Here is a 13,038-nt window from a genome sequence, read left to right as displayed (position 1 = left end):
CCTCTAGGGAATCATGGCATTTCATTATCCCCCCATATGAAATATCAGAATTTTGCTGTGTACCGACAGAGGGTGAATGGATGCAGGGAAACTGACAACTCCTCACATGTGGACCTTCACGAAAGAAACAATCTCTGATTGTACTAGGCCAGTCAGGGTTAAGCAACTGTCCTGGCTGGCCAGGCACCAGAGAAAGGAAAACAAAACAGTAACCACTCTGAACTGTAAAACAGCAGCATGGCATTTTGTTTATTTGTATGAGCTGTAAACTGAACCAATGGACTATGGGCCAGTAAGCTACTGCCTGAGACAAACACATAAAGAATAATTTTTTTTAAATGCCTAAGTGCCTTCTTGACAGGAGATGAAAGGAGGCCTGGAGGAACAGGACAGTCCTATGGGAACCAATAGTACATGAAATAGCAGGTGGACAGGAGGAAAGAAAACAGCATTAAAGGAGTCTGTTTCTTTAACTATTGTAACCATCAACAAATAAAACTGCTTACAAAGAGAATTACATTACCTGATCTCAAATATCCATAGTTTGTAATTGCAAAATGTAACATAATCCCCATTTCACATCACCTAACACATAGACAAGAGTGGGAGAGAGGGGAAAAAAACAAAAAAAGGAAGAGAGAAGACTTGGAATCACACAACAGGCTTTAGTCTGCCAAAACAACACTTCCAAATGCAAAATTCTGTAATAACTGAAAGTTCTACAAATATTATTTTGGCTTTTATTCAAAGCCTGAGGAAACGGAACAACAAAAGCTTAAGGTGCAACATTAGGTTGTTCAACTCTTCAGACCACAAACATTATCAAACGCTATCTGAAAACAAAAAAAGTAGATCTTGGGTCATGTATTTTATTTGTATCTTCTTTCAGATCTCATGTAGTTAAGATCAGAAGAAGCTGTAAGATTGCCTCCAGAATACACTGCCACTCCAAATTAAGGTTTTGCAACAAGCTGTGGACAGTCCTTTTTCCCTTCCTCACACTGTGCACAGAGTTACACTTCCAGAAGTTTTATGAAGATGAAAAATCCTGAAAATCTGCTCACAAAACTACCTTAGCAATATTACTAATATATATATATGTTAATATTACATTAATAATGCAAAATTTAGCTATTTGAACTGCCTATGTCAACGTAATTCAGTCCCTTGTGTGAACACACCACAGCTCTTAATTACTTGATCACAAACTTTTGACACCTTCCTTGCAGGCTGTGCCCTCCTCAAGGATGGAACACTGCCGCCAGCAAATAAAAAGAATCCTGCACACTCGCCTGTCTTGGCCACAGAACTGGGCAGGCACACAGTGTAGACTTACATAGGCCAGAACTGGTCATACGTGTTCTATCCAGAAAGGCCAATATTTTATTTATTTGGCTTTAGACAGAGAAAGGGGCCAGGAACTAACTCTGAGACAGAGCACTTCTGATGGAAGCACAAGGAAGCCTCCTAGACATAATGCACCCTTAACCCCAGACAAGCTGCTCTTTGACTTCCAGGTGTTCCTTTTGATCAATGCTAGAATATTAATGAGGAACTTCCTGCACTAATGGATGTATAGATCATAAGAAAGAAGATACAAAGAAAACAGTAGTAAAAGATTCAAAGCGAATCTCTGTGCAGAAATGAAAAGATATGACTGCCTGGCACAATCTCTGTATTTTATGGAATTTTCACATGGTGAAATACTTTGTTTTCCCCTTCCCATTTCACCATGTGAAAATTCCATGATTTGGAATCATACTCAAATCCACATCAGTCATCAACAAAGTTTAAATCTTTTAATCACCCACACTGTCATTTTGGGAATAACAATTGGATGTCATGTTTTGTGGACCAGCCCTTAGAAGGAAACAAGACACTTGGCTTGTGGCTTTCACAGATTTTTGTTGATAGCTGAGGAATGGCAAGATTTAAAGACCTTGGATTTCATTCCACACATAAAAGGGAATTACATTCTAGGACAAAGTTTCTCAATCTGCGGTCTGTAAAACATCAGATGGTGGTCCAAAAAATCATCATAAAAAATGTATTTTTAGAAACATACATTCCCATGCATGCAAGCAAGAAAATATAATTGAGGAAATAGAAAAACTAAAACAAATATTCAAATTTTAGCCTAGTTGAATTACACTATAACACATAAGAAAATGTGACATTTCACAAGATGATACTTGCATTTTTTTAAGGAAATTGTCCTTGAAACAGCACATTGTCCTTTGACATTTAAGTTTGAAAACGCTTTCTTCTGTTCTACTGAATTTCCTAAGTCCCCTTCAGAAAATGCTTTGTTACCTGTTTCCTCCATGTCCCAACTATGCTTTGTCTAGTTTCATTCTCTTTACAGACACCCCTTAAAGTCATCTATAAAAGCAACCCATCCAGCCACTGAGCTCTTTACGCCTATTTTCATTGACAAACTGTCTCACATTTTCTCATTCATCCTGAAATTCAGTTGCCACTGTTGGAACACTATTTATTTCACTCGTTCAGCTGCAGGAGTTTCCTTTTCTAGGACTCTCATATTACCAGCCACTTTTTTTAAAAAAATTACATACACCTAGTCCACACTCTACCCCTAACTCCCGGCTTCAAGACCTGGATATAGCTATCCAGGCCTAGTCTTTCACACTCCTCTTCTCAGGGCTAATTGCCCTTCCTGATGTCCACACACAAACATCCTTGTACCTTGTCTACAGTCAGCTGTGTATACATACTCACAGGCAACAATGACTACACTAAATCTTAGTACCAAAACAGCTCTGCAAAGTCAATGAGCAAAGAATACCAGAGAATTACTTGGAGCTCATAAATACAGTATTAATAGCATACCTAATTTTGAGGGAGAGGATCTCAGTATTTCTGCTCTCATATTTCCTGTATAACACTACCACAAAATTCATGTCTATTAGATTAAAAAATTAGTTGAAAAACCTCAAAAGAGTTAACAAATCTCAACTAATGGCCACCTTTTTATATGAAGTACATAACACCTAACTTGAAACTCCATTTGCATGTGTTGCTGTAATGCTGCATTATTCATCAGTTTAAAAACCACAGCTTTTAAACTTTTCCCCTAAGATTAGTAACTGATCTTTAAAATTTGTTTTAAAACAAGGTACAACATTTAAATTAAATATGCTAATTAATGCACACATATTTAACCTATTTATATATATTACTAAATGCTGAATTGATTACTTTCTTTTTTAAGACAATTCTTTTCATAAGTCTTACAGTGACAAACTGTATCTGGATGTAAACAGACATTAAAAGCACATAAAAATTTTAAACTCAACTAATAGCACTTAGGTAAAAAAAACTGGGAAAACTGTTTTCCATTTTAAACTGAATTAATTATGTTATGTGTGGCTAGCAAGCTTCATGACTGCATAAATGATCAGAAAAGATTTTAGAACTAATCTCCTCCTCTTTCCTGACAGTTCAATTTGTATATTAGAAAGCAGAAAACAACTTCTGTTTTCAGTTTCAAATGTTCTTAAATTAATTTTGCACAAAGAACTGGACGGGACATAGGAAAATAAGGAGACTATTCACTTGATATCCACAAAATACACGGTTGCTTCAATTGATTTTGACATGTTGACAAATTCTGTTTCTCAGTGTTTGGTAGTTGAGAGCTTTCATTTTCCTGAGCACTTTTGCAAGACACATGTGCTGCTTGGTAAGTGGGTTGGAGGGTGTGCTTTTTATTTCGTTTGGGGTTTTTTTATTTGCAAATACACTCAGCCTGCAGTAACAGTCACATTCATAATGAATTTTAAGTTTGATTCTTTAAATAAAAGTTAATTTTAATGTATGGAAAATATGGGTTTGATACAGATTTCTACACAACGTTTTACATGGCCTCTAGCATTATGTGGTCCTCATTCTGAAGCACATGCAAGACTTTCCAGGAGCTCAATTAAATGATTTTCCATCACCGTGAATAAACTTACATATTTTTAAATACTTTATGACACAGAAAGAATAAAACCAATATTAAGTTCTTGTTAGCAATTAAGGAAAATAATTTTTAAAATGTTTTGTTTGCTACTGAGATGAATATATACAAAAGACATGTTTCCTTGGAATCTGGGCTTTTGTTGTGCAATATGAGATAGAGATTTCCAGCTTCTCAGGAAAATTAAGTTTGCATACCAGCACAGAATATCCCTGGGACTTCACTCCGGAATATAACAGTTCGTACTTTCTTATCAGATTTCAAAGCATCCACAGCTTTTGACATCTACAGAGAAAAGGAGGAAGGGGAATAACCACATACTTTTTAAAGTGCTTAATTCTAATACTTCACCTTTACACTAAAAACTATCCTTTTCACTTACCATTTTTAGAAGATTTTTGTTAAGTGCATTCTTGGCATGCGATCTGTTTAATCCAAGCACCACAATTCCTGGAGGGGGAGAAAAATTATATCATTGTTACAATATAGTGAAATACATACTATCTATGTGAATTATCATTTTGAAATTACAGGAAAAGCATCACTGAGAACTGCAAAAATCTACTAGTGTAATCACTTACCTGGTGAGTTTTTGAAAGAAAATAAATTGACTTATCGTTTCCCATGTTAAACATTTCAATGTTCAACAGTAATTACATTTATTTTAAGAATTAAAATATGGCCCTAACACCTTCATGCGGAAATAGTGCTTACAAAGGCTGATGTACAATTACACAATTGTATGCACAAATTTCATGTTTGCGTGTGAAGTGCCGCCATGCAACCAGTAAAGATACTTAATTATAAAGCACGTTTCCATATTTAGACAGCCTGCCTTTCGAAACTTCTTAAAGCAAGTGCTACAACAGCTAAAACTAGCAACTCTGATATAGATAAAAGGAAGTCACAAACACAGAAAGAATGCTACCAACAGGAAACCTGAACTTTTTGTTCAAAAAGGAAAAAAATAATAGAAAAATTCTCCCACAAAAACTATGCTTAGTGCTTGGTACACAGCTCCAGTCACACATTCACAGCTTTCTTAGTCCAGTTAGAGATCAGTTGTCTCATTGACTGATTACATGTTCATGGGTTTGAACTTTGCAACAGCAACAGCATTTGTTTGTCCTTATTTCAACCCCCCTCATTTACCAGGTATGATTAGCAAAAGGGATGCCTATGTTTACCAAGCAATGTTTTAGACAATCACTTCTTGAACACACCACAACTCCCTGAATTCTAAATACTAGCACACACTCCTATTTAATCGACCAAGCCCTGGTAAGCTTTTATCAATCAAGATTATTTTTTGTTGTTGTTGTTATTTGAAGAATGCAGGAGTAAGGGGAGAAAGGTAAAGGACTAGGACAGGAACCAGGAACGAAAGACAAAATGGGAGCTTTCTATCTCAAACAAAAATGCCCACAGTATTGCCATTAATCTACAAGATTAACAAAGACATTCCAGAAATAGCATTTTCTCAGATATTTCCTCACCACTCATCTTTGCACGTATAATCATAAAATCATTTAAGTTAGAAAAAAAACTTTTAAGATCATCAAATCCAATCAAAACCTAGCTCTGCTGAGTCCACCACTAAACTATGCCCCTAAGCACCACATCTACACATCTTTTAAATGCCTCCAGGGATGGTGACTCCACCACTTCCCTGGGCAAGCTGTTCCAATACTTGACAATCCTTTCAGTGAAGAAATTTTCTATGATACCCAATCTAAACCTCCCCTGGTGCAACTTCAGGCCATTTCCTCTTGTCCTATTGCTTGCTGCTTGCGGAAAGATACTGACACCTACCTCGCTATGTCCTCTCAGTTATCTATACATAAGGCTCTTGTAGCCTCCACAGGGTGCTGGTCTTGTCATCTCAGTGCATAGTACTTCTTCTATTTCAGGGAAACGCATCCTCCCAAAGGACTGACCCATTTGTGCTTGAGCCCACTCCCTTTCCCCTTCTTCCTCCTGCATGTATGTCTTTACACAAGACAACATTAAAGACAGCTCCTGCTCCTTCTGTAGTTACCAATTTGCAAAGTCCTCCACTCACCAGCTACCACTCAAGATTCAAATAAGAATGGTTAAACACAAGTAACAGAGAATACATTATTCTTGCTTGTTTCCACTGTACAATAAATTTCTATGTATAGACACCTCCTAAAAGTGGGTAGGAGCCTGGCTAGCCCAAATGACCTTCACACCCTTCTTCTGTAAGCCTACATTCCCACTTTTTCATCCCCATGGTTGGAGGTATTCACCTAGGACCTCCTGCAAGGACCTTTATTCAGCACTTACAAGGGAATCTGTTTATATTTTGTTAAGCAAACGGGAGTACTGCTTCTTCTACAGTCACAACTCATTCTTCAGGTAGATTACTCCAAATACAAATATTTCACGTTCAATGCAAGTAGATTTGGCATAAGGCAAAAGCAGCACCACATGTTAAAGCAGCAAAGAGACACTTGACCAGGCTTTGATTTTGAATTCTAAGGCACACTGCAAATCTGATGTTTGACTGAAATAGAGATGCTATCACCCCAAACTGTTCTTCAGTTAAGAAATAAAGTCCTTTCCAGAAACATTTTTTTGTCAACAGCAATGACACTTTTGAATTGCACTTCTATTTTTCTTCTCTTCATTAGAGCCTAAAGACTGCAGCTTCACCACCAATATTAGTGTCTTTAGAAGGAAGTTTAATTTAGCATTAAAGCTCTTTTAATACTTTTTCCTATGAAGGGATGATCCTTGAAGACAAATCACACAGGTTGGTTCTTCTTAGTGGTCTACCAAGTCATAAACCTACCACTTCTGCCAGCCTCTCCAGAAAAATAAGAGGTAAATACAGATCACAGCCACAATGCTGTTCTATTTGTTAATTAAGAAAAAAAAATAACAAAGCAAGAACTGCAGCAGGAAAAGCATGAAAGACCTACAAGAGAAAATTATATATTGCAGTGGTGTATACAGAAAGACATCCCTTGAATTCTCATTTGAGTGAGTTTTGTTCTAATATGCCACTACTATAGTACCTGGGCATCTATAAAACAAATGCTTAGGCTTTTTAATACTGCAGTAAGATTTGGGAAGTTTTCCCTATGTATTAATCAGTGACCAAACGACAGGCAGATTAAGTCCCTGCTCAAAGTCACAAAACAGAAATTGAAAAACAGAATTCCTGATTTACAGCTCAGAACTTGATCCTTCTCCCTTTCCTAGTCCACCCCTTAAGGAGCTCCTGGCAAAAACTATTTAAGACAAGTCTTCCCCATTTTGCACATTCAGCAAGATTTAAAACCCTGGCCACATGGGTACATCAATTTTAGACAGGATAAATTTCCCTAACCAGGGTGAAAAGGAATAATCAGGCTCATATAACACTGCAAAGCCCCACCAACCCAATTATAAAGAAGAAGAAAAAAAGCAAAATGTTCAGACAATACTGCCATGCAGGTAAACATCCTGACAAATATCGTCAGTCATGCAGAAATTCTGATTATTTTTAAATACCTGTTACAATGTCATACTTACCCTCTAGGTGTGCTTTCCAAAACATTTTTTTTTCTAAAAATTGTTTGAAAATCTATTCATAAAAGAAAAAAATAACTTGGAAGTCATCATTACATTCATCAACAAATATGAGTAGAAATAATAAAAGTAATAAAATTCCAGTATCTATATGGTGTCAAAGTGGCAGCAGATAAACTAAGAAGGAATAAACATTCACATAATGCTAAACTCAATATTAATTCTACAGGTTTTCCTGGGAGTCATCTCTACATTATTTCAGAATGTTCTGCAGCAAATAATATGCATCTATTAAAAATTATATCCACATAATAAAAACTAACTTCTACCCTGTTAGCTAGGCTCTCCAATGGACTACGATGACTCCTGATGCTGTCTAATGTAAGCAGTCATATCGCTGTGTACTGCTTGCCTAGCTAACCATCAGAGGAAAAACATATCCAGATGTACAATATGTTCTCTACTTACAAGTTACCTTTGTCAAATTAGAAAGCTGCCTGTGATATAATTCTTCATGTTTAAAAGAAAACTCTATGAAAGTCATATATAAAATATACGATGCTATCGTTATTTAAAACTGCTGGGAGAAGATCATATTTCCTTCTATACTGCACAAAACAGGTTGATCAATTTAAGTGAAATTATTGGGTCATGGTTTAACTGCAGTTTATATCAGCACACAGGAAATGTTACTTTAAATAATGATGTTTGTCTGTTTATCTTGTGCTTTTTAGTTTTCAAAAATATTCATCCTCCATGTTTGGCAGGAACAGATTTAACAGTTGCTTAGAAATAAATCCTGTCTTTACACTTATATTAGTAATTTTATCTGAGTTAGGAAGATTCACTACATATGTATAAAAAGTACTTATAGAAAGACATTTATTTGTATTAGCATACACATACAAATGATCAAACGTACTTTTTAATAGTTAAAAAAAAATATCTGAATTATGCACTGAAAAATGGAGGAAGGATCAATGACAGCTAAGTTATTTTTAAGCTTGCCTCACTTAACTACTCAGATAAACCAAAGCACACAAGTTGACTAAGGTGTTTATTATTCTAGAGTAGTTTCTTAAGCAAAACAAGAACCTATGGTGAGCATATCATGCATAATTCTGGTGGTTTCCATTGATCACCTTATCAAGAAGTATTCAAGTGCAAAACCATACAGATGTGTACTAGGCGGTATTTTTTAAAAACACCAAAACATTTTCAAAATTCCGTATCCGCACACTTTTTATCTCTAAACACCACTTTAAAATCTTTCCTTCACTTCTTTGATTAATACATCTCATCTGCTCAGTCCGGCTTTATTTAAACAAAGCAAAAGAAGGGAGAACGCTTCCGATTCATCAGCTAGCTATCACTTTTAAACCTCTGAACAAACAATTTTAAGACCACATTTATTCTGCACATTTCATGTACGTTAAAATTCTAATTTATGAGGACAAAAAGCTGTCTTACATACTGAAACTCAACTAAAACCAGCTGGAAAATAGAAGCACAAAGAGTTGTTCTAGTGTAAAAATCTAAACTTTACAAATATTTATATCTCATTCCAGCAAGTGACACTGTAACACTTGATTCAAGACTACAGACATATTTCTCCTAATTCCATCCATAACTTTAAGAGCAAAAGCCATAAGTTCATTAAAATTTGTAATAGGATCACTAACGCAACTTGGCTTAAAGTTCTGAAATCTCAACAGTTGTAATACATTTCAACCCTAGTAATAACTAAGTAGAATCTCATACAAAGTAAAAGACATCTATTTAATTAAAACATACTAATGCACTGGCATTCACCTATACTCATAGAAAGCTGACACTAAAAGCTTCACCAGTTGCAACATGCTCAGAATACATGGGCATTTTACAAATCACTTTCTTCAGAAATCTCACATCTTTTCTATTGTAGTTCAGTTCAAAGTTGGGAGTTAACATTTCAGCAACTGCCCCTTTCAAATATAGTCTCATTTCAGTTTGTCTAACAGCTTCCCAAAAATGATGCTATACAAATCACCTGGAAGTGTTACGAAGCAGGATGGTTTGCTACTTTGTCTGCAAGGAAAGATTCATCTAGAGCTACAAGCTATCTGCCTGTATGTGAGGCAGTTAAGTCTGCGCCCCTGCCTCCCCAGCATCCTCAGCTGTAAAAGCCCTTCAGACAACACGTCCTTCTCTAAGGAGCACAGAAAGACTGGGCATGGACAAGAGCATAACCACACCACAAACCAGCACGTGTGCGCTGTAAAAGCTTGTCAGAGGGACAAGGTCTGTCCCTGCATGTAGCCAAGAAGCATGTAATGGAAGAATATGGTGAGGAAACAGCATGAGGAGGGTCCCACCATGAACTGATGGAAAAAGGAATGGTAGGTTAAAGAAGAGCAATAAAGACCACAGGGACTTACATGGAGTTAGTGTCATAATGCGGCAGGGGTATTACATGCTGTAAGCAGATAAAGATTGATCAACTTGATACACAAAGCGAGAAGAAAGATATGCAGTGGCAGCACAAGGAGGAAGCAGAAATGTTTCTTTTACAGAAACGTGGTCTGCTCTTTGTGCTGCTGAAGGAGGCATATGAAGCTTAGGTCTCCTTCTGGTTTATTTCTAGACTCTTGTTCTTATACTTATTAACCACTACTTGTTTCTGTGTCCTTCTGAAAGGCAATCCCAAAGAAAAACCCTTCTCCTGAAGAGAATTCATGAATTAAAAACACATTGATTGAATCCTTCCTTATGATAGCCACAGTTGATTTAACACCGCAAAAGCTATCTCCATGTTCTGGGGCATTTTTAATGCCACATTTAACAAAGACGTATATTCTGAGAAGGAAAGAAAAGTCAACTTCAAGAAGACTTTTTTCAACAGAAAAAATAAAAACAAGTGGGCTGTTGAAATGCAAAACTTTCACTGTCTCTGCACCTTTTCTTCAACAACCTCCTTCAATTCTCTGCACAATCAAACTTAAAAGAGTATCTGCACCAAAAACATTCAGCAATGAACTTGGGATAGACACACAGTATTAAAAACCTTTGGAACATTACAAAAACAAAGACTCCTAGCTGATTCAACAGCTGCAACACAACGCTTAATCTTACTGCTTGCTGTGTAATAAGATCATGATTTTTATATCTGCTAAGTAGTACTCAGGTATCTTCTATCATTTGTTGGAAAAGCACAAAACAAACAAGCAAAAGCTCTCCTCCAACAACTCAAACTCTCCTTTGCTCTTGTCTAACCTCTTCCTCAATTTCAAACAACCTTAAAAAGCTAAAATGGATGTTTAAAACTACTTCTGAGTTCCACAGTTGGTTGAGAAAACAGGACTAAAGAAGTACATCTTAAAGGAACTGGAAAGGGTTGGGAACAGACAAGTCACCAAGACAGAAGTGGATTTCAGGATCACCAACTTTACTGACACTCAACGGTGACAAAAAACCTGCCCTCAGATGAAAGCAGAGCCTCAGTTAATCCTTTGAAAAAGAATCATTTTCTAAGGCTCACAATAAAATTACCGCTCTATATATGCATACAAATCTATATATATGCATACCCAACCCACAGGTGTTTGCCTGAATTTGCAACAAGTCTGAAATAACTGAGGTAACATGCTAAATGATGTAAACAGACTTGTGCATCTCAACATATGGTTATTCCAGGACACACAATCCACATAAAGACATTCATGCACTGCAGATGAATAGAACTCTGCACTACGGCCTCCTCCATGAAAATATGTATAACATAATGGCTCTAAAAATAATTCCTCAGGAAAGGAGCTTGCCCTTACTGTTTCTCCACCATTCCTAGCCTGGCTGCACCCAAATGGGATGGAAGTGACAGACACAAAAGGAGGTGAAGCACCTCCAGAGCAAGAACACCTCCAAAATCTGGTGAGCACGACCCCATAAGAGGAAGTACAAACTGCCTGTGTTATGATGCACTGGCTCCAGATCACTCTGGAGCATAGATTTCCTTTCATTTAACCAGGTGGGTTAAAACAATACGCTTGGTATAGCTGAGCAGAACAAGGTCAGCAGCAGCTGGCTGCACTACAAGCAAGGAGGAGGGTGAGATGGTTACTAGGAAAGCAGCATGAGATGAGCAAGTGTGCTGAAGCCACACTTTCCCGAACAGAGAACAGAGATAAGAGTTCTGCGTCCTTGCCTGCCTCAGCACACAAGCACATAACAGCTGTGGGAAGCAGCAGCCTGCAGTAGTTTGCCACTACACTTCATTCTCTCCCACCGAAGTGGCCAACAGATGCCAGCCCGCAGAGGTGCACCTCGCACAGGCGGTACGCACAGCGTTGCACGCTGGGAAAGAGAAGCCGAGAGAGGCCAGGCCGGCCCCGCTCCGCACCGCCACACCGGCGGCCCCCTCCACGCTGCGACGAAGCCACCGGCCGAGGTGCCAAGGAGGAGGAGCCGCCACTCGCTTCCCGCCCCCGGCCGCCAGGCAGCTCCCCCGGGACCTCCCGCCCTGGGCCGCCGTGGGAGCCACCCCACAGTGCCGCGGCGGCGCGCAGGGGTCAGCGCGGCCCGCCGGCCCAGGCGGGGTCGGGGCCGCGGGGCAGGGCCGCCCCGCCGCCGCCTTCCCCGCGTTACCTTTGTGCTCGTCGTCCAGGTACCGGACCCGCAGCTCCTCCTCTTCCTTCGCCTCGGAACCGTAGCTCCTCCCGGCCGAGAGGAGAGCGGCGGCGCCGCCTCCCCACACCGGGGCCCGGCGGCCGGGCCGGCCAAGGGAGGAGGTCGCGGCGGCTGCGGCTGCCAGCCTGACTCGGCCTTGCAGGAGGCCCAGGCCGCCCAGCGCCGCCGCCATGCTGCTGCCTGCGCCGCCAGCGCCGCCTCAGCCTCTCGCGACCGCCGGCCCCGGTCCCGCGGCCCACGTGACCGGCTGCGGCACGCACGGGGCGCCGCCGCCCCCCCACCCCCCCCCGCTGCCGCTGCCGCCGCCGCCGCCGCCGAGGCGCGAGGACCCTGCGCGCTGGCGCTCAGTGTTCCGCCCGCCCTTGGGGCGCCGCCGGCCGCAGCGCTGTGGCAGCCGCGTGGGGCGGGCCGGCCCCGGCGGTGGGGGGGGACCTGTTAGCCGAAGGGGCCTGAGGTGGTCGGTGCACAGCCCGAAATCCCGCGCTGCCGGGAAGCGGTTCTTCATCGATGAACATCGCCATTGGGCCTCGCTGGGAGTTCCTGGTGGCGGGAGGTTACGCTGTGCATGTGTTTGTGGTGAAGTTGCCAGGAGGCCGCGTTAAAGGCAACGTGCTCGGGCCTTGCTGCGCAGTGTGAGGCAGCACCGGGATGAACATGCGGCAAGCCTTGGGCGCTTGCTTCTTTTCAAGCGCAACCATGCCTGGTGCTGCTGGTGGCATTGGCACGGGTGGTGGCATCGGCACAACATGGGTAGCGCCTGGTTCCACACACCGAGGCTGAAGGCTGCTGGCGCTGGTTTCCCCTCTTGCTCTGCCCCCATCCTCCTCTTTAGGGGGCACACAGAATTGCCGTTGCTT

At 40.5% G+C, this 13,038-nt stretch overlaps 1 protein-coding gene across 6 annotated transcripts in view; it reads right to left on the bottom strand.

Moving 5' to 3' along the window:
* AUH (AU RNA binding methylglutaconyl-CoA hydratase) overlaps positions 1-12,422 on the bottom strand; it is a 114,787-nt gene extending 102,365 nt beyond the window's left edge. For 2 of the 6 annotated variants that reach the window (XM_056324137.1, XM_056324139.1), the window contains exons 1-3: positions 12,140-12,419; positions 4,365-4,432; positions 4,180-4,267 (exon numbers count right to left, since the gene is read on the bottom strand). In XM_056324137.1, the coding sequence (XP_056180112.1) occupies positions 4,180-4,267; positions 4,365-4,432; positions 12,140-12,353 (370 nt within the window). In that variant the 5' untranslated portion in view covers positions 12,354-12,419. Of the gene's footprint in view, positions 1-4,179; positions 4,268-4,364; positions 4,433-12,139 lie in introns of all 6 variants that reach the window. The other 4 variants (XM_056324140.1, XM_056324141.1, XM_056324138.1 and 1 more) reach the window with 4 other exon arrangements.
* Positions 12,423-13,038: the final 616 nt, after the last annotated feature.

Source organism: Falco biarmicus, chromosome Z (assembly GCF_023638135.1).
Source record: "Falco biarmicus isolate bFalBia1 chromosome Z, bFalBia1.pri, whole genome shotgun sequence".
Taxonomy (NCBI): Eukaryota; Metazoa; Chordata; class Aves; order Falconiformes; family Falconidae; genus Falco; species Falco biarmicus.
The sequence above is the reverse complement of the archived record's forward strand: the minus strand, read 5'-3'. Positions and strand labels throughout refer to the sequence as shown.